Source organism: Pseudopodoces humilis, chromosome 3 (genome assembly GCF_049639895.1).
Source record: "Pseudopodoces humilis isolate 2021_Gansu_Grassland_sample_001 chromosome 3, ASM4963989v1, whole genome shotgun sequence".
Lineage (NCBI taxonomy): Eukaryota > Metazoa > Chordata > Aves > Passeriformes > Paridae > Pseudopodoces > Pseudopodoces humilis.
Genome location: NC_142202.1, coordinates 14,790,646 through 14,811,958, shown reverse-complemented (window position 1 = coordinate 14,811,958; position 21,313 = coordinate 14,790,646). Strand labels below are relative to the sequence as shown.

Genomic DNA, 21,313 nt, shown 5'->3' with positions numbered 1-21,313 from the left:
AGATGCACCATTTTTCAATTATTTCATCAGTCAATTATTAAGGCCAGATTTTTTTTTCCTAATATCTTCAGAGGACATTAAATTGTTTATTGGGTTTTTTTTACGTTTGGGTTTGGAGGTTTTTGTTGTTGTTGTTTGTTTGTTTGTTAGTTTATTGTATTTTAGTTTTATCAGCCTATGACCACTGTTTAGCTACTGGCTGCTGCATAGCCTGGACTTGTTTCCAGTCCCAGTTTGCAGTGGTTTAGATCAGAGATGGCCAGCACAGCATTGCATCCATCTGGAGACACGTTTCATTACAACAGATGGGTTGGAGAGCCAGCAGTCCCTGTCACTGGAGAAGCGATGCTGATTTGTGCACCAGTGTGAGAGCCCCAAGGGCAGCTGTGCCCTTTGGGGACTTTGGCTGATTGGTTGGTGTCCGAAGAGAGCACTAAGGAGTGTGATGAGCTTGTGTGATCCAGTAACTAAGGCTGATAAACATTTAGCTATGTAATGGTTGTCGCAGCATGAGCAGTCACTGCCGCCCAGTTGTTTCTCATCACTCCACTGGCAGCAGCACTTTCCTGCTCTCCCATAGGACTGGCCACAGGGATCACTGAATCTCACCACAGGAATCACTGATTCACACCTCGGGCATCACTGATTCACACCTTGGGGCAGCAGCTGATGGCTTGGCTTCAGGGGCTGAGAAGTGCCAGTGCAAATCCTGTCCTTTCCACTAAAGCATCTGGCTCCTCCTGGCAAGGGCTGTGGACTCCATCAGAGGGACAGGAACAAGGAGTTGGCAGCCTTAGTCTTCCACAGCCATTGGCTACACAAAACTGTGCCAGTGCTCTAAGGGGCAAGATAAAACCTACACAGATGTGGAGGAGGGAAAGAGCAAATGTGACTCATGCCATTATACAAAATGTCATTCCCGTGGTTCAAGGTGACTTTAGAGAGGAGCTGGCAATAATACAAAGAAACTCAGGGAAGAACAGTTCAGGCTACAGAGTTCAAAAATCATGCTGAAAATTCAGAAGAATCTGCCATGAGAACTGGGGGAAATTCTTACAGGGACATCCCAATGGAGCTGGAAAGTCAGATCCAGCTGATTCTGTCTGTTCTGATTCTGTCTCTGGGATCTGTATAACGTTGTGTCTGCACATCCTTTCACAGCTCATGGGAATGAACTCTCTCTTGTGCATTTCCCTAATCCCTTTGTGTGGTAACATCAGAGGTACATCACTTGCTGGAGAGCTCCCAGCGCTGTATCAGCAATGTCTCGCACCATGTTTCTGCTTTTAACCCATGTGTGTCCCTTGTCTTTTGGCAGAATCAGCCCTCCTCCCTTTCCATGCTGGACTTGCTGCACGTGGCCCGTGACATTGCTTGTGGGTGTCAGTACCTGGAGGAAAACCACTTCATCCACAGGTGGGTGAGCACAGCCTGGGCAGGGCTTGCAGACAGACCAGCAGGGGCTCGTAATGCCCTGCGCTGTATGTTTATGTCCTGCTGCACTCTAGTGGCTGGATACCTTTCAACAAGGTAGACAAAATCAGGGTCATAGAAACAATAGAAGAGCTGCTATAAATCAGGCTGACAAAGTTCTGTAGTTTTGCCAGAGATCCTGAGCCCTGTCTCAGTAGCCTATTTGGCTACTCTGCAAATGGACAACATCTTGTGACAGAAGTCTTTAAAGCTCTCCCTGTAATGAATTTTATTTAGTGCCTGTCTGCTCATTTTGGAAGCTTTTTCTTCTTTCTCCCAAAGAACATCTGTACAAGCCCAGCCACAAGGGCAACATCAGGTGATCATTGCTCCTGCAAAACAGGGTGTTTGGCAAGCATCTAAAATCTGCCTGCTGGGTAGAGATGGGTAGAGAGGTAGCAGATCACAGTTCTAATAGTCACACACAAGTTGTGCCATTGTGTTACTCAGACCTCAAAGTTTACTCCAGCCCAGCAGAGGTGGAGCTTGGAGTTTTACCTGCATACACAGATTCAAGCCCACAGCTTCAGAGTATTCAGAGCAACACCTGCACGTTGTTGTTCTACCTGTCTCTGGCAGTACAACAGCCTTCTGACAACAAGCACAGTAGGAACAGATCAGTGGATCATTCCCTAGACACCTTGATGTTGGGACTAGCTGAAATCAGCTCCTCTTCTTGCACTCCTTAGAGACATAAAAATAGCTCCTGGAGTGAAGGGAGGATTACAGGAGGCCTACTCTTTCAACTAGAAATGTTATGTGAAGTTTAAAGAGAAAATGTTAAACAACAAAACTGTTCCTGCTGTGGGGATAGATTGGAATTGGGGACATTGCAATTATCCATAAACACTGACTTTTCTGGCTGTTCTAGGTTCTCTGCAGCTCAGGAAAGTAGGTACTACTTTTTGTTTTCTTCTTGACTTGCAAAACTGTCAAATGATTAAGTGGTTCTTCTCTTTCTGTTTCTTTTCTTCCCTTTCCTTTTAGGGATATTGCTGCCAGAAACTGCCTCCTTACCTGTCGAGGGCCTGGGAGAGTGGCTAAGATTGGAGACTTTGGAATGGCCCGGGATATATACAGGTAGCAGAGCCAAGTCCTGGGTACCTGCAAGTGGGAGGTCACTGAAATGAGGGAGGAGCAGTGTTTGTGCAGGCTCTTGTGCTGCTCTGTGTAACCTTGGTGAGGTGAGAGTGGAGAGGTCCCATCCTGGTGAATCCCAGCTGATGCCTTCCTCGTGTTCACCTTAAACTGTCCTGGAGACTTTTCCCACTCCTGACAGTTTTCTCCTGCCATCAGTCTAATGGTCATGGAAGGTGTTTTTCCTCCCTCTTAGACCCTGTCCTCAGTTTCTATTCCTTACCTTCTCCACACTGAATGGCATTGATGTGCCCTTTTGTTTTGTGATCCCAAATCATTCTGAGTTTAATCTCTCTCCTTGACGCTACCCCTGCACCTTTGGTTCGGTGGCATCAGTAAATCTCCTCAATTTACTGCAGCTAAAGGAGGAAGGTGCAGAAGAAAGTCAGAAAAATGTAATCACCCAAACTGGAATTCAGCCAGGACATGGGGTTAAATACCTCTGCTCTTTGCAAGAAGTGCCAAAAAATCTTTAATGACCATAAGCAGTCAGGGCTGCAGTTTGATGTCTCATCTTCCATAGAGCACCTCTAGAAGTGCAGCTCCATACCCTGCTGTGCTGAGGAATTGATTTGCCCTGATTTGGAAGAAGGAATGCCTTGTGCTCAGTCACCCACACAGTTTATTCCAGTGCCTTGCCCTCTTTTTTTCCTGCTTGGGGATTCTCCTGTGCAATTACTAAGCCAGGCTTGGCTCTGCTTAGCTTGAGTTCTGACAGTATCACAGCCTGAGGTGATGCAAACAGAGTGCTACCTTCAAAAACCCAAGTGAAACAGAGCTTCTTGGGCTTTTTTCCTGCACAAAGAGCCCCCATGCTGTCCCACTGTCAGATGGAGCTCTGCTGGGACAAAGTAGCATCTGTCACCCTCACACAATTGGCAGAACTGACTGCCAAGATGAACACTTTGGTGCTGAGTTTTCAAAGGGGCCTTTGAAGCCTGCATGCATTTCTTGGTCCAGGAACATCCTTTGGATGCTCAGGCTGTGCAGTTATGATCAGTGATACCAGCTTGCATGAACAGCCCCCTGCAACTGCCAGGATGCGATTTGGGGCTTTCAGGTTTTATTTTAAATGTCAATGACTTTAAAGGACTCTTGTAACTCCTGTCTCAGGAACATTTTTGTGCTACTGTCCTAACTGTAATAACCTGGCATCCTCCTCAACAAGCTCCTACAAAGGGGTTTGGATTTTACTTCAGTGCTTTAGACTGGGTATGTATAGCATAGGTTTAGTTTTTCTTGCTGGGTATGCCCAAGATGACCGACTATGTGTGAGATGAGGAGATCTTGCTGTGGTTGAAAAGGGCAGGAGGAGGCTCTGCCAGCAGCAGTTACTCTGTTTGTAATTCCCTAGGAGGATGAGGATAACTGGTTTACCAGATCAGGCCTGAAGTGATGTAGATTAAACTGCACTTCCATGGTTTGCTCTTTTCCACTACTTTTATGAGAAGAAACAGGTCATTTCAGCACTTAGATTGTTCCACCTAAATTAGTCTCTCTTCTGGCTCATAATTTTAATATTTGTAATTACAAGAATCCCATATTAATGGAATTTTCTGAATTCTTGGCTGACTCTTTTGTTTTGTTTATTCTTTGCAGAGCCAGCTACTATCGTAAGGGTGGGTGTGCAATGTTGCCTGTCAAATGGATGCCTCCTGAGGCTTTCATGGAAGGGATATTTACATCAAAAACAGACACATGGTGCGCTTCCTTTCCTCCGCTGTCCTGTCTGTCTCTGTTGTAACCTCTTTTGTAAACTGTCAATGCTTTGTAAAAATCACACGTTCTTGTTCACTACTGCCATACTAAAAAGATAAGCTGGGTCTTTCAGAGCCAGCAGTGTTTGAGACAAGGGAGCAGAAAGGTCAGACCTGTGCAGAGGTGGGTGCTGCAGGGCAGATGAGCAAGCAGGGAAGGGAGATCAAAGCAGATGCAGGTGCTGCTCCAGGGAGGAAGGCATTAGTCCCACACTGAGGAAAGCAGCATGGGAGGCTACAGGCACGATCCATCCTATCAGTCAGGGAGAAGGGTGTCATACATTCTGGGGTTTGCCTTTCTCCTGGCCTACAGCAGCACTTGGAGTTCCAGAGTGGCCAGAGGTGGGGAGGAAAATCAGGTGAGCAGGAGGCAAGAGCTCAGGGAGCCTGTGGAGGGGCAAGGGGCTGGTGGCCAGGATACAGCTCCTGAACAAGCCCTGGCAGAGGGACCAGGTCCACACTCTTGTACAGCTGAGCTCTGCCTGTCTCAGCACCAGGCAGAGGAGTTTCCCATCGCTGCACATCTCTTCTATGATTTTAACCAATGAGCTCGTGGTTTCCACTGACCAGGTGAATGCTTTGGAGGAACAGTCCCAGCAGGTCCTGTCCCAGCCACTATCCCTAGGGCTTTGTAGGCCACAGCACCCAGGCCCAGGGCTGTGTTTGCTAGGGAGTGTTTTTATTGTACTCTGATTCACAGGTGGGGCCTGTGGACCTCAGAGCATCAGTGGGGATTCACCAGTGTGATATTTCATGCAGGGTAGCTATTCCAGAGGAAAAGTTTGTCATAACTCCTGTCTCCAGCAGTGGTCAGTCTCAGAAAAGGAAACTTTTGTTACCTCCAGCTTAGCAGTGCTGAGTACAAGGGTAAAGCAGCCATATTTACCTGCCTACATCACAGGCTTCACTCACCTAACAGTCAGCTACTGGTATTTGTTAAAAGTTTTAAAGTTCACTGTTACAACTGTGCAGCTTATTTATGTCTGAATCCTACATCAGGATTTCCACCAGCTGCCTGATCAAAGGTTGCAAAGAGCAATGCTGATAGTATTGAACCTAAGGGCATTGCCCACTGCTGATGGTCATTCCAGTATCCCTCACTTCATTTTCCTTTGCTTCTGTACTCAGGTCCTTTGGTGTATTACTGTGGGAGATATTCTCTTTGGGATATATGCCCTACCCCAGCAAAAGCAACCAGGAGGTTCTGGAGTTTGTCACCAATGGAGGAAGGATGGATCCACCTAAAAACTGCCCTGGCCCTGTGTATGAGATTTATAATTTTCATATATTCATGCAACTAAGTTTCTGTTTCAAATGCTTTTTCTCTACTCAAAAGTCAATGACTTTTAAGATTGACCTAATCATGGCTAATTTGCTTTATTAAACTTTAGTGCCAGTGATTTCTCTAATATTTAAATTTTCTGTTGTTTTGGAGAGTAATTCAGGGCCCATTTGAGAAGTCCTGGCCACTGCTTTTTTTGTAAAAGTGACACAATATTTCTCTATCTTAGGTTAGCTGTGAAACTTCAATGCATCAGACTGTTCACAGGCAGGGAAAACTGGGCTCCTTTATCTTGTAGCCCTGCCTACCTTTAGTATATTGTCCAAGGGATTTCAGGTGGATGAGTAATTTCTCTGAAAGACTGTGGATTTCACCCCACTGGTGGTCACATTCCAGTGGCTACCAGTGCATCAGTTGCCTAACTCCAGGGAAGGCAGAGAACTCTTATTTGTTAGAAGTGAGAATGGTGATGAATGTCTGTCTGTGATTCCTAAGCTGCCATGAGCTGTCACATCCCATGGGATCTGCCGTTCATGAATGCCTCCTGTTCTGCCCTTCCAGCTACCGCATTATGACCCAGTGTTGGCAGCACCAGCCTGAAGACCGGCCAAACTTTGCCATAATCCTGGAGAGGATTGAGTACTGCACTCAGGTATCGCTGTTCATTCACCTCGAATGCGGGGGTGGAGAGGGTTCTTCTTGAGGAGCTGTCTAGACAAGCCAGACAAGCTTGTCTTGTCTCTAGACAAGAGATGAGGAGGCAGCACTGCAATACTGCAGTCAGCAGTCCAGGGAGACTAGTGTCAGCCTGGGACCCTGGCTGGGATATTGACCTCATCAGGTGCTTGACCCTTTTTGTCTTTTGCTGCTGAAAGACACAGGCTGACAAAGGCTTACGCAGCTTTACAAAGAGCACACTGTAGCACTGATTCTGCTTACAGAGGCATAGATTCCAACAAGCAAAAGAGCAAAGACAGGCCAGCACCTACACTGCTTTCACATTCCTCATCCCAGCCACTCCAGCCCTTAAAGCATAGTCAGCACTGCACAGAACTGGCCCCAGCTCAGAGCACCCTTTGCAGGTGGTTTCAGCAGCTGTTGGCATTTTTTTTGAATCTGACAGCACTGGAGAAGGCAGGTAGAGATGGCTAGGCTAAAGGAATGGGGATTCTTAGGTTGGGCAACAGGGAAAAGATGTGGCTGGATTTCCAGGCCAAAATCTGATTTACTTATTTTTTTACCACCACTTTAGCTTGTGAGGAATAGAGCAGTCTGGAAAATGTTCTCCTACCTGCATCAGTGCAGGCTCCTCTTGTATGATGTCACTGTTGTTCGCTTCAGTCGGTTTGCTTTCCCTTGCTATTTGGGAAGCTTGATCTGTTTTTTGTGTGTGATTGGATCCTGGGATTGGGAGGCATTTTTTTCTGCTATCTGTAGCTTGCCATGCCATATAGCAATAAGTAAAGGTTGCCAGGATCACCACATTTTCTCTCAGTTTAATTTTCAAAACTGCTTAACTAGCTCAGAGCCGCAGTCCCTATGGATTTGGGCTTCAAGGGTCTGACAGTATTGTCTTCACTCTGCATTCCCATTCCTCCCTTGTTGTGTGGAGGCAATAGCAATACTTACATGGCTCCAACTTTCTCAATATTATCTGAGAGTGTTATGAACTCTGAGAGGATATAGATTCCAAAAAACATTCCCACAGGAAATTTTGCTGGACATAAAAAATGCTTTTCATTGGTTTTGTGCCTCCGCTGTTCTATGGTGAGTTTAAGGGTTACTTTCTTTTAAAGAGTTGGATTTTAAGGATATCCTGTTGAGTCTCACACCTAACTGTACTTTGTCTGCATCCCCTCCTCATGGAATGTGAGCTCTGGGTGGTGGCATGTGTAGAGATCACAGCATGACAGCTGCTAGATGTGTCATTCAATGTCTGGTGGCTGCAGACTTTGAGCAATTCCCATTGCTCCCTTTGATCTTTGATTGTTTTCCTCTGATCCCAGGACCCCGATGTCATCAACACGGCCTTGCCGGTAGAATACGGCCCATCGGCTGAGGAGGAGGAGAAGGTGGCGATGCGCCCTGACGATCCAGAAGGAATTCCTCCTCTCTTGGTCTCAACACACCAAGACAGAAAGGATGATAAGCAAACCCTGCCATCTCCACCACCCCTGCCGTCAGCCATCACTGCTGGAAAATCTCTAGGGAAAGTGGGAGCCTTGGAACAGCCAGTGCCGGGGAAGGTGCAGTCAGCCACAGGGGGAGGACACATCAACATGGCCTATGCTCAGTCCAATCCCCCTTCCGAGCTTCACAAAAGCCGGGGCTCCAGAAACAAGCCCACCAACCTCTGGAATCCAACCTACGGTTCCTGGTTTGCAGAGAAGCAGGCCAGCAAAAACAGTTCTCTGCTGGAGAAGGAGAGGCCCGAGAGGGAGAATTTGGGACAGGAAGGAAACTGTACTGTGGGGCCCAACATTGTGACTGGCAGGCTGCCAGGCTCCTCCCTGCTCTTAGAGCCATCTTCCCTAACTGCAAGTGTTAAAGAAGTGCCTCTCTTTAGGCTCCGCCACTTCCCCTGTGGGAACGTCAACTACGGATACCAACAGCAGGGCTTACCCTTGGAAAACTCCACACCACCTTGCGCTAGCAGTTACGAGGACCCTGTCCTTAGAAACAAGAGCCACATAACTCAGCAGGGGCCCTGAGAGCCCTCCACCCTCTCTTGACTTTTCCCCCCCTGTGGCCCCTGAGCCTTGAAGAGATGTCCTGTTACCCAACACACCACGAGCAAGGCATCTGACAGCATCACCTCCTATTTTGTGTAAACTTGCTCCAAAAGTGCCACCCTTGACGCTGTAATTTCTACTAACCCAAGAGGCTTCAAACCACCGGAGCCCCAGTAGAGTCAAAGGAACAAGGGGGAGGGAGGATGCAGGGAACTGTTGTTAACTGCAAGGCCCAGCTGCTGTTGCATCAACTCATCCGCATGGTTGTCGTCATGCCCTTCCTGTGAGCTTTTCCCAGTTGTGCGTCCTCTGCTTCCGTGTCAAGCCGCGGCTCACTGCCATGAGTGTTTTTCATGTCTGGGCTTTTCCGTGCCAAACTTGTCGTTGCTGTGGAAGACTTGGAGGTCTCCTGCTGCTGGCAGAGCTTGTAGTGGGTTTGGGAAGAGCGTCCTCTAGCCAAACCAAAAAATAAAAATACGACAGCACTGAATGGTGACACGATGGCACGTTCTCAAGTCTTGTTCCAGCTACAGTCCAGTCTTTGAAAGTCCTTGAATGCACAGTGTTGTGGGGGTGCTGGCAGGGCAATGGAAAAACCCTGGTCACACTGCATCACTTGAAGGGGAGAGGAGAGGAGGCAGAGGATGGGGTGTAGATACTATGAGGCATTCAGGGGGCAGGCATTGTTTGGCTGGGGTTTTCTTTGGTTTGTTTTTGTTTACCTATGCTTAAGCACCAGAACCGAGTAAAACCCTTTAAAATTCCTTCTGTCCTACAAAAGAAGGAATGCCCTTCATCAGGAACATGTGAGTGTCAAGTGGAATCAAGGTGAAGCTTTAAAGGACCATGATCATGAGAGAGACTTTCACCATGCCCTGAAAATGGACAGCCACCTTCATACACTGAAGGTTTGAAATAGCCTTTGACATACCCTGTACAAACAACACCATAAAGGCAGAAGACTGCATCGTGCCACTGTCTGGAAGCCAGATACTCTCTGTATTGAAGGGTTTAGAGCCCTTTTTCCTTCGACAAAATACATGTATGATAGTGGTTTAAGGACAAAAACTCCATTGACTCACTTTGTACACCCTGTGCATGAAAAATATTCCAGTTAAGTGTATTGTCAAAACATAGATGTAGGAAATAATTCATGTGTAAAGATGTGCATTAGTAACTTCACCTTAGGGTTGGGAGGAGCTGTTTTAGCATGAACACTATCCAAAAAAGGGGTGCTTATTTCCATAGAAATGGGAGTACTGGAGCATCAGCAAAGGAATGGGAAGGTGTTCTTCAGTCTGAGACTCTTCGTTTCAGTGACGTGACCCAGAGTCTGGCCCTGGATCCAAACATTGAGGTAAGCTTCATGTCTTCATAAGGGAACAAACCAGAGTCCCTGTATATCCTAAAATTTGGGATGGGCAGACTGAAATTGGAGGATTTGGCTTGGGCCACCCCCCACGTAAAAAACACATTGCAGGGGGTGCATTAGTGTGCTCTCTTAATCTGCCTTTCTGATGTCTCTGATACACAGAATTAAATCCTTTTTTTAGACCAAAGCCAAAAGCAGATGTGGTGACTGGTTAATGGGCTGCGCTCATGTGTTGGGAATCTTGGTTCCGGGGCTGCTCTGAATTTCATGTTCATCTGCTAGAGATCCATCCCACTGCTGCTGCATGGGTTAGGGGAGATAACAAGGGTTATACTTACAGGCTTCTTTAGGCTCTGCTAAGAGGGTATTTGTCATCTCCAAGGTTATTAGGCTCACATCTCTTGCTGTGAAATAGCCACTGGGGAGGGATTCTCTCTAGCTTAGGACTGTGTTAGTGTCACACCAGTCTCTCTCTCTAGCTCAGTAAACTCAGTGGGGTTGTTTCTCGAGTCTCAAGAAAGCTGATTAATTCAGGAGGCAAGCACTATCTGAACAATTTATTACACTAGTACATTATTCACATATAATGTATGTGAATAATGTACTAGTAGCGTTTTCATTTAAGTATTCCAGCTTTCTCATTTTCAGAAGAGCTGAACCTCCTCGTTCTTTTCTTTGGCTTTTCTTTGCAAGCCAACAAAAAACACTGAGTTTTTGCTGCCTTACAAAGTTACTGAGGGCAGAAGCTGACCTGTTTACTGATGAGTGTTTTCAAAAGAATGCACAAGAACAAAAAGTTGCTAAGTTAATGATCTTTGACTAGCTGAAATTTTTAATTCTTGGATCTGGGACAGCAGCTTCAATGCTGCACAAATGCAGATAAGCTGCCAGGTTATGATGTTAAAGGTGGCATTTCTAAAGAAACTTAAAAAGCACAAGCAACAAGAGAGGATTTCAAGTCTGTAGGTGTGAAAGGCAGGCTCTCCCAGCCATGGTGAGAGTGTGGTTGCTGCTCTGGGCTTGTGCTGTGCAGTTATTTGATCATAGAATTTCCACTGAAATACTCTAACAGAATGGGAGTTGTAAAAATTGAAGGAGCTAAACACTTTCCTTCTTCTTACCAAAGGAATATGTCAAGAGAGAATTCTGACTGGGGAAATAGTGAATTACTGCCGAAATTCTCCAGTCTGCTCTGCACTGAGACAGCAGTATTCTCCAGTACAGTGCACTGAGATAAATACTGTTCAACACTGGCAGCTGCTTCTAAGTGAGCTTCCCTCCAGTGTCTCCAGTGCAAAATGCTTTGTTGTGGGTTCTTTAATGGTTTTGATTCTCTTGGTTGGTTGGAGTTTTGAGGTTTGTTTGTATTATTGGGTTGGGTTTTTTTTTCATCCCTCTCTCTTAACTCTTGGAATTCAGCAATCCAGTTTGGGTTTATTTTTAATGTTAAAACCATAGCATTTCTGACTCTTCCACAGCAAGCATTTAGTTTGGTATCCCTGTGTGCTGCCCAAGCACTGCACCCCAGATTGCAAAACCTGTTCTGTAAATATTGGTGCTAATCAAATCTTCTCTCTTAGAAACAAGAACTGGAGCCTGTCCTCTTTCTTAGAAAACAAATACTACCATTAAGTGCTTGAACCAAAGGGTGCTCTGTTTCTTGTGTTCAGGCTGCAGTTGCCATGAGCATGAACCAGAAATTTTAATTTGTGTGTCTAGGACAATTCACCTGTTCAGTACTCAGAGCTGCAGGGACCAGAAGGGATTTAAGTCACCATGGGCTCACCAGACCAAAACAGTCCGTAAATCCCAAATTCCTCTATCAAACCCCTCCATGCTAGGAGAAAAACAAATTCAAGTTATTTTAACCCTCTTACCCATTTTTGTCTATGACTTATTTTTTAAATTATAGTTTATTGACACACTGTCTATTTTTAAGGAACTTGTTTTAAGACCATTAATATTTTGTGTTGGTAATAATGAAGTTCTCACTTATGTCTTCCTCATTCTGCAGTGGAAAAGCAGGAAGCAGTATGATCTACAGGACGTAAAGGACAGCAGGGAAAAAACCCTGTGCTACCCCTCTTATGCTCTGAAAATGGCTTATTTCCATCTGGATGTTACCTGGTTTCCTATAGAAGATAAGTAGGTTTCTGATTCCGTGAGTTGCTGGAGGTAAACTAGGTTGGGATGCCTGTCTCTACCTTTCCAGTTGTCCCATCATCTTCCCTTTGTGCCCCTGAACCTTGTTTCTCCACCATGTGCCTGGGAATGAAGCGAGGGCAGGAGCGAGGGTGGTTCTGCTGCCCTGAGGCGCAGTGAGGGAGCAGGGTGGGAGAGGGGCTTGGCCACAGCCAGAGGAGGTGCAGGGACCGTGGGTGGGAAGCCCCAGGGCTGTGGTAATTTGGCCAAGTCTGTCTCAGACAGCGGTGTTGGACCGTGGGTGCTCCGGTTCCCCTGCACTGGCTCGGCGGGAGCAGCCCCAGCAAGGCACAGGAGGGCTGGAACAGGGAATGACAGGTGCCACTTTGCACATCTGCTCCTGGTACTGCACCTGGCTTCTGGGCCATGAGAACCTTGACAAGGGAATAGCATAAAACAGCCTTCCACAGCAGCACAGACATCGCCATTTGTCTGTCCCAGAATTAAACCCACCACAGGGAAACGTCCCAAGTGTCCACATCTGGCTTCTTTTAGTACCGAGCTTCATTAGAGGAGTGTCTGTCTCATGTACAGCCGTTTATGCAACATTGTTTATAAAGGAAGGGCCTGTGCACTTCAGGGATACTATGAAGAAAAATACTAATATATGGTCATTGAGTATTTTGTATTGAATAGTGTATTTGTATTGTAAACAAGTGTAGTGAACCACAAGGCATGAAGACAAATAAAGTGACAGTAGCTGGATTTCTCCGTGTTGGGCTGTGCAATGATTGGATCAACATCAGAGGGAGGTCTCTGGACATCCATTTTTATTTGGCAAAATTGCAGAGGTATTAAAGTGATGAACACCCTAAGGAGCACGTTTGGTGGTACCCCAAGCCACCTTTTGGGCTCGCAGCAGCTGTTCCAGACTTCACATTGCAGATGCTGCACACCAAGTATTTTTTATGGGGGAAGGTGCCCTTCCCTCTGTCACAAGGAAGGCAGGCTTTTACCCACAGCAAACTGGCCAGTATGAAAAGAGAACGAAGGATATGGCTGAAGATAGCATTTGGGTGTTTTTCTAAATGTATATATCTAAGCCTTTGAGTCTGGACTGAGGGTAGGTCTACCTATAAGCTGTATTTTAATACATTTTCAATATTGAAAATGGCAGTATTGAATCTTGCGACAAGGAGGTAGCTCCTGCCCTGAAACACTCACTTTTTATCCTGTCCCATACCACTGCTATGGCCCAGGTAGCTGCATTCTCAAGAAATCCTCCTTGAAATTATAAACTTGAATCCTCCTTGAATTATAAACTTTCTCCTTCACGTGCTCATTCTACTGCAGGATAGTGCTGTGGTTTGGTTAACAAGACTTTTCCAGTAGGCACCTCTCCCCTCCCTCCTTTGTTTTCTTCCCTGCCTTAACTCAAGAAGGAGCTCTCCTATGCTCTTCCAGGAACAGGGCTGGTCAGCAGCCAGCCACCACAGCCTGGTTTGGATCTGGCACTGGCTGGAAATCTCTGCTCTAATTCCCCTTTCTTCCAGAGCTGTCTGTCTGCAGCCAGCCAGGGAAAAGGATGCAGGTGGGTACTCTGCTATGTGGCTTTCATGGACAGTTTCATTTTCCACCTGGCCCTTGTCAAGGCTTCTGCAAACTCTGACAAAGCCATGACAGAAATGCTGGATTTGCCACCTCTCACAGGTAACAGAGTTAACTTGCCAGATCTTGCAGATCTGCAGAGCCAGCCTTGGATCCATGTGTCTCAAATGTTGCTGACCAGCAGCTCTCTGAAAGCGCAGGCTCCCTGCCTGGAAAACCATTACTGTCACCATCTGCAACACAGTCACTGAATCCAGCTGAGCTGAACTCCCTAGAAATTAATTCCTCATCCTCAGACACCTCAAGAAAATTCTCATCCTCCTGTTACATGCACCTGTGGGTCTCTCCAGCCAGTGTTCAAGAAAGTTTGAAAGATTTAATTGCAGAGTACTGAGGAAGGACATTTTCTGTACTGGGACCTGAGACATACTGTGGGACAAGGACCGGCCTCTGAGCCTGCACAGAGAGCACAGACTTGCTGAGGACCATCTGTTTATTTATTTATAAGCTACAGATAATGTTTTATTTATGTAGTTTATTGGGACTTTGAGGATCGTTTGGCTTTTTTTCTAACCAGTCAGGGGCTGTGATAGTACAGTCCTCTGCACAGCACCTAATTTCAAACTTCACTGCCACTCATTTTCAGAATTTTTTTTATGACACGGTGTCCTCCTTCAAGAGTTGGAGTAAAGGATTATGGCAACTTACCTTGGGTTTAGGAAAGGACAAATCCCTTCCCAGCATCATCTTGAAGAGAGCCATCAGTAATCCTTTCTGGAATGGACTGATTTACTTCTTATTTTTAAGCATAAATTTACAGTGCTTGCTTCCTGGCAGAAGATGCTGAGAGCTACCAAAATAGCCCCAACCTGATAACAGTGAGACTTGCTCCTCTAACCTACAGCGCACAAACCAATTACAGTAGCCAGAGCTTCCAGGAGAGATGTGCTGCTGGCTGACGCTGAAATGGAAGGCAGAGCACAATAAACCACTGCCAGATGGTATCTGTGCCCTCTCCTGCACCCATCAGGCAGCTTCAGTGAGGCCCAGGCCAAGACCCTGCTTCCAGCTGCACTGTGTGGAGCTGGAGAGCTGTGGAAGGAGCAGCCTGACACCCCTGCAGGAAAAACAAGCTCATGCTGAATCATCTGTGCAAGACAGACCACACAGAAGTGGTTTGACTCTTAACGAGCTGCCTCACCCACACTCTTCTTCCCATACCCACCTCCAGGAGAGCTCCAGCTACCCCTCAGATAAAGCAGTTCCACCCATTCCATTTGGTTAGGCAGGAAAAAAAGAGCATTCCTGATAATGAGTGTCTCCTCACAGAAACTCCACTGCCCGCCCGGGAGCAGCACGCTGTGACAGAACATGCAAAGGCTTTGTTTGGAACCGGCAGTTCTGTGCTGAACAACCAGAAGAGAGAAAAGCTTCTGGTTCACAGTTGGCAGCTGCTGTTCCATGCTGAACTCCTGCTCTTCATTTGTACAGAAGAAGTAAGAGCTGTCCTTCTGTACATTCTGTAATAACACACAGAAAATTCTTTTTGCTGTACTATTTAACAGGGTTTAATTTTATTAATACCAGCAGGAAACAGATATTAGACAAACTAAAGTTCATTACGGCACTGAATATCTGCATCTCTAAATGTAAAGCATTAATTTTTTACATTCAAAATTTACAGCTTTTATATTAAATTAAAAATTCCCATAAGTTAGAATACAATAGGCATTATTTTAAATACAGGTCAGGAAAAATAGCTACAGCAACATTTAAAAGAAGGTTACACCAGCAGGATTCTGTCTAAAAATAGGATATTACTATTTAAAGTGTCACTTGTTCAAGTAGGCAAGAGCAAGCAAATCATTTAAGAGTAAAATGACTGTTCTGGAACACACACCCATCCAGTTAAGATAATGTCTACATATGCTGAGCAATTAAAATACATTCTATGTTTAAAACATGGACAAAAGATGAGCTGTTCTAAAAGGCTGATACACAAATGATGTCACATAAGGCCCATTACAATGCTGTACCCAAAATTATCCTTAATTCATTGTAAGATCTCACAAAAAATTTATACTGGAAACTGTTCCAAAGCAAACAAAAAGAAACATGTATCACAAACTAATCAAACCATGGCAACAGCTTGCTTGAATACCCTGTATTGGTTCCATACCATTGGCAGAAATTACCTTGCTGTATTTATACAGACTTAGTATTTATGACAACGGTATTATGTATTCCACTCTGGGTTTATTTACATTTTACAGCAGTGATACTCATTGCCTGCAGCACCCCAAACAAAAAAAGCAATCTCTAAAAGTGAGGGAAAGCTCTCCAGAAGAGTGCAAAGTGCATTATTTTAAAGAGTGCATCTTGTATGTGGCTCCTTCTACAAATGCAGAGCAAAAAGTGCTTGTTACTGTACAGACTGACATGCAGCATATTTGTGCTTTTTAAAGGCTTTTTATTTAATTGCTGCTCTTCACTAGGAGAGGGGCAAATCTTTGCATTTATCAGCCCTTTTGCTTTATGGAGAGGAGAAGAGGAGGGGGGGAAAGAAGAGAGATCCAAATGAAAAAATGCAAAAATACTCCACAATTGTTTGAAAAAGGGGAGAGGGTTTGGCTTTTTTTTTTTTTTCTTCCTTCTCATTGCTAGCTGCTGGTATTAGAATTGACAAAGTGCCCAGGAACCAGATAATGTCACCCAGCAACCACCTCCATGGGCAATGCACAAGCATTTCCAGTTCATTGCTACATGGAGAAAACCCCTCCATGAACCACACAGAAACTTTAGAGAAGTTTAGAGAAGAACAGACACTCTGTTCTCCAACTGGAACAGTTTTCAAATGAGGCAGCATCTTAAACCCAAAATGCTTTAATAACCTTCCAGGCAAGGGTCATTAAGGTAAGATAAACTCAACAGTGGTTTTACTTCTTAACATGACTGAACTCTTTTTTTTATCTCTCTATTTTTATATATATATATTTTTATATAAAATATATATATATTATATACATACACATACATATATACTTATATACGTAAAACACAAATGCAGATTTAAAGATTCCAAAATAAGTTTGCTTACTAGGCAGGGTTGTTTTGTGCTTTAAGAGACTCCTTCCCCACTCTGTGAGCACAGTGTGGCTCAGCAAATATCATCCACCAGCTTTGCCCCGTTGATCCCACGGTAGGTGACCCTGCTGGGGCGCACCAGGACGCCGTGGTTCAGCTTGCAGGTGAAGTAGCGCTTTTCCCCCACGGAGCCGTCGTTCTTTCCCTTGGCGCTGCGGAGCTCCAGCCCCAGCCAGACCCCTGGGGCAAAGTCTGTGGGGCCGATGTACCTGATGGTGCCCATTTCATTGGAGCTGGTCAGGAGAACCTGGGAGCCCTCGTGCAGCTTCACAGGCCCCTCAGAGGGAGCCGTAGTGCTGCTGCTCCAGCTGCGCCGCAACACAGAGCTCTTGGATCTAGGGAGAAAAGAAAGGCAACAAAAAAAAAGTCTTTTTTTTTTTTTTTTGTTATAAAACATACAGGGCAAATCTGTAATTCAAGGAAGTGCATGGAGGAAAAAACACACTCTCAAATCCCTTTTTAGAAAAACTGGGTTCAATCTGGTGTCACTAACAAACCATGAAGTAGCAGTAACAGGCTGCTACACTCAGCACACTGAAGTATTGGAAAAGCAATTTCCTTCCCCAGTGCTAGGATCTACAGTATTTACAGCAGGTGATAGTACTGGTAAATAAAGCCATACAAAACATTTTATTTGGGGCTTAAAACAGTTTAACCAAAACAACTTTTAACATACAGGTGTCAGTCAGAATCACCAGAACAAAGTCAAGTCCTTTACAAAAACCTCTGAACTTCACCCAGTTGTGTGAAAATACAAGAATTTGGAGAATATGCAGTGATGAATGATTGGAAAACAATTTCAATGCCAACCTGAATTCTAGGACTGTAGTCCTGGAAGCCCATGGAAAAACAGTGTGCTACTGGTCCATTTTGGAATGAAAAAAAATGAACATGCAAAGCTCTAGACATCCTATAAGCAAGAAGAGTTTTTTTTGAGCAAGCTAACAGCCAGCTCACCCAAACACTTGAAACTCTTAACACTCACCTAACAAAGGCATTTCTTCTGTTTATCTCCTTTTGTGAAGATGCAGAAGTAGTGCTTAGACTGCGTCTAAAACCTGAGTGGAAAGATTAATAAGCTGTGTAGGACTTCTTAAGAAAAAAAAACACCTTTATGAACACATACTCCTTGTGTTTTCTTTTATACTGCTTCCACTACATTTGCTGCACATTCTCCCCTCTAATTTGGAAATTAAACAATGAAACTTCTCATGAACATATATGCCTATAATATGTTTGGCTTTTCATAGGGAAGAGAAATCAAACAAACCAAACAAGCGTAATTTGAAGGTCATTTCACAAAAAGCTTAAGTAGAGGAAAAGAAAACCAACTACTTCAAGTATGTCACAGGTTCTAGTAATTTCACAGGGACGTCCCCCTACTGATCCCTTCATCAATCTCAATTTGTATTAAGGAGCAGGTTCCATTTCCCTTTCTCTCTGATTAGACTGCAATATTAGCTGCAAGGGATGGCTGCCAGCAATCGTATTTGACATAATTCTTTCTGCCGGTAGAGTGTTAAGAACAATATAGTACTCCACAGTTCCTTCTGCAGGCTACGTTTTTAGGAAAGGAACAGCCAGACTATTGGTTGGAATTTGGGGTCCCTGAAAATCTCTTGTGCTTTTGGAGAAGTTGGCTTTGTGCAGATGGTTCTGGCTGCAGAACGGGGCCTGCAGGGGCTGCCTCGCCCAAATTCCTCACACTCCTACCTGGAAAAGTGTGAGTTACTTTACTCCATGAAGTCTCTGTGAGAGAATCCAGAGAACCTGTTAGTCTGAAAAGCAAGAACACAAAGATGTCATTTCAACTCAACTCTGAACAAACCTACTGGCTTCTTGTCAAATATTGATGAGGTTTTGATTCTCTCCTTCTCCATCTGCCTCCCAAGAGACACCAGCATTCCTGCTGCACTCAGGCTGCTGTGCAAAAAGTGCCTGGAGCAAGTCAGTGTATCTGAGTTACTTGCCTCTCACTCATTGAGACAGCAGGTATGATTCTGAGGAAAGTTCCTAACAGTTTGCCTGAGCTGGCTTATTCAGAGAAATAAAAGCAAGATCATGTCTGGCAGAGTAACTACAAACAAATATAGGAGGAAAGAGCACAGAACTCCTTGGATGCTCTTCCTGGAACCTAAGGAAGAGACTATAAGCAAGCGGCGACTACAAAGCATGCTTTGGATCCTCTGTGGTTAGCTGGGACAAAAAGAGAATTTCCACTCATGTCCAAGGGCAATTTATTTTTATGACTGAATTTAGCACAACACATCAGGACTGGGTTATGAAAGTAAGGTTTAATGAACACAGACTATCAGAGGCCCTAGAATAAAAATACGCCGGGGAGGTGCAAGAGAAACAGGAGGAGATGCATTTCCAGTTTTACACCCTGTTTTCAAATAGCTGATTTAATACCACCAGGTTTTTAATGGAGGTTACAAACTTCCATTTGAAGTTTGAAGAAGAAAATATTTGCATCTTCTGTATCTGTTCAAAATTTTGTTTCACACTAGAAATGTATTAAGAAATCATTTGGCAACCCAAACATGGCAAGAGCTTCAGTGCTCACCTCTGTACACGAGATGGGGGTGCAAATATGCCGTATCTGGGAAGGCAACTGAAGTACTGCACTCCTCCCACAGAGCCATCATTCTTCCCATGGGGCTTGTCCAATTCAATTCCACACCAGAACCCTACATTGCAAAACAGTAAAATCAGGGCATTTTGAACAAAACATTACAGGCTTTTCTTCATCTAGACCACTGGCACAGGTGGCATTCACCCACATCAAGGAAAATGGTTTCTAGTCAGAAAATATGCTAATAGTAAATATGAATATTATAAAATAGCTATCTATGAAATTATGCGGAAATTACACCCTAATAATTATAATTATCTCAGCATTTTTATATGCTTTCAATAAAATTATTTTAATTAATACAAAAAAAGTAAAACATTTGAGAAATATATTTGTGTGTGTATATATATACTAAAGTCAAATAGAATGTTACTGAGCATAACTGGCTATTGGACAACAAGGAGATAGCAAAGAACAGCGCTGCTGTTTCACATTTCCCTCTTCAGTCCTCTGACCACATGGTTTATGCCTCATCTGAGATCATCAACAGTAAAATTAAAATTTTGATATTAATTCATTCTTTCTCTCCATCTAGCAAGTTATAATTAATACAAATTGCAAAGCTGGTAGTGTGGTGTCAAGAGAAGGGTGCAAGAATTGGAACTGGCCATCAATTAATCTTGTACAGAACACTGAATAGGCAGCAAGATATTAATGAGTTTGATCATTCATAACCTGTGATAAATGAGAACTAATTACATAAAGGTGCTAAATTTCATACTCCATTAGTAGTCCTTATGCTATCCATCCCCAGAAGATTCAGAATTTATTTCAAGTCACTTGGTACTAAGGCACTGGATAAAACTGTAATTCTAATTATCAGCTCAAGAAACTCAAGAATGACAGCTTATGAATTAGAAGGGCTCCATATATCAGAAGTTCTCCCCTTCCCATTCTTAGAATTAAATAAAGATCTGCATTGCAGCAAAAGGAACAAACCTTGGATAACTTCCAGAGCTTTGATACACATTAGAACTGAAACACTTAAACTTGCATCTGTTACATTTTCTATAAACTACTGGGTTAGCAAGTGGTGATGATTTGTCATCTTTCCATCTTCACTTCTTACAATAGCATGTTTTCCTCTAAAAAATTATGTTCCTGATTTAAAGCAGAGAGGGAGAAGACTTAACACTGTCAAACAGCTTTCTGATTTCACAGTTGTCAGTGTATGTGGGAAACAGTCCTTTTCTCACTGATCACCTTTTCAGCAACAATACAAAGAGTGATGACATTGAAGTGTCCCTCAGGTAACTGCAGTACCTGAGCAAGGGCTGCCTACAGTACAGCTGGGGAACAGGGCAGGCATGAAACAAGTACAGAGCTTGTACCACGGCCTTGCAGCCTGACGGGGTTTTTTAAATGCTGATGCCACCCAGTGTCACCACGGAGTATTGCCAATCACCTACCAAAAACACAGCCCTCACCCAGACCACTGCTCACACCAACACTTGCCAACTGCTTCTGCATCGCTCTTGCAGTAAGGTTACAGATAGGGCCATAGAGCAGATAAATTTGGTTACAATATAGGATTCAGAAATTAATTTCCACAATGTAGAACAACTGGCTGCCTTTGACAGCATTTGCTTTCACTGCAAAGGGCTTTCTAGCAAGGGGAAGGGAGAAGCTGAAAGGGACAAGGATGAGAAATGGTGGTAGGGGTTGGGGCTTTCTGAGGTATTTGTAACTTTATTGATCTTGTGATCTAAATGTTTGTTAGTTAAAATTTTAATGTTCACAATTACCCTCTTAAAGATGCCAATAAGTCAAGAAATTAGACTGGTACATGACGTAAGAGTTCCACTATTGCAAGAGATAAGCTGTGTCAAAAAGCCTCAATACAGAAAGTAAAGAGTAAATACATGTGATCTCAAACTACATACCCCTCTGAAGACTAAACTGAGGATTTTCAGAAAACTTTAAGAAGTTGGACTCTGTGATCCTTGTGGGTCCCTTCTAACTCAGAATATTCTGTGATTCTGTAATATTTACACCAAAGTAACTCTCCTACTTAAATCATGATAGTGGACA

The 21,313-nt window shown here is 44.2% G+C and overlaps 2 protein-coding genes across 6 annotated transcripts in view; one reads left to right on the top strand and one right to left on the bottom strand.

Annotated features, from left to right (window-relative positions):
- ALK (ALK receptor tyrosine kinase) overlaps nt 1-12,115 on the top strand; it is a 306,168-nt gene extending 294,053 nt beyond the window's left edge. For both annotated transcript variants that reach the window (XM_088052596.1, XM_088052597.1), the window contains 7 exons: nt 1,319-1,416; nt 2,461-2,553; nt 4,210-4,311; nt 5,496-5,630; nt 6,211-6,301; nt 7,656-9,738; nt 11,768-12,115. In XM_088052596.1, the coding sequence (XP_087908722.1) occupies nt 1,319-1,416; nt 2,461-2,553; nt 4,210-4,311; nt 5,496-5,630; nt 6,211-6,301; nt 7,656-8,360 (1,224 nt within the window). In that variant the 3' untranslated portion in view covers nt 8,361-9,738; nt 11,768-12,115. The remainder of the gene's footprint in view (nt 1-1,318; nt 1,417-2,460; nt 2,554-4,209; nt 4,312-5,495; nt 5,631-6,210; nt 6,302-7,655; nt 9,739-11,767) is intronic.
- Nucleotides 12,116-15,043: 2,928 nt separating this feature from the next.
- Nucleotides 15,044-21,313, bottom strand: part of CLIP4 (CAP-Gly domain containing linker protein family member 4) — a 31,587-nt gene continuing 25,317 nt past the window's right edge. For all 4 annotated transcript variants that reach the window (XM_014252974.2, XM_088053533.1, XM_014252975.2 and 1 more), the window contains exons 15-18: nt 19,214-19,337; nt 18,361-18,425; nt 17,633-17,705; nt 15,044-16,982 (exon numbers count right to left, since the gene is read on the bottom strand). In XM_014252974.2, the coding sequence (XP_014108449.1) occupies nt 16,661-16,982; nt 17,633-17,705; nt 18,361-18,425; nt 19,214-19,337 (584 nt within the window). In that variant the 3' untranslated portion in view covers nt 15,044-16,660. The remainder of the gene's footprint in view (nt 16,983-17,632; nt 17,706-18,360; nt 18,426-19,213; nt 19,338-21,313) is intronic.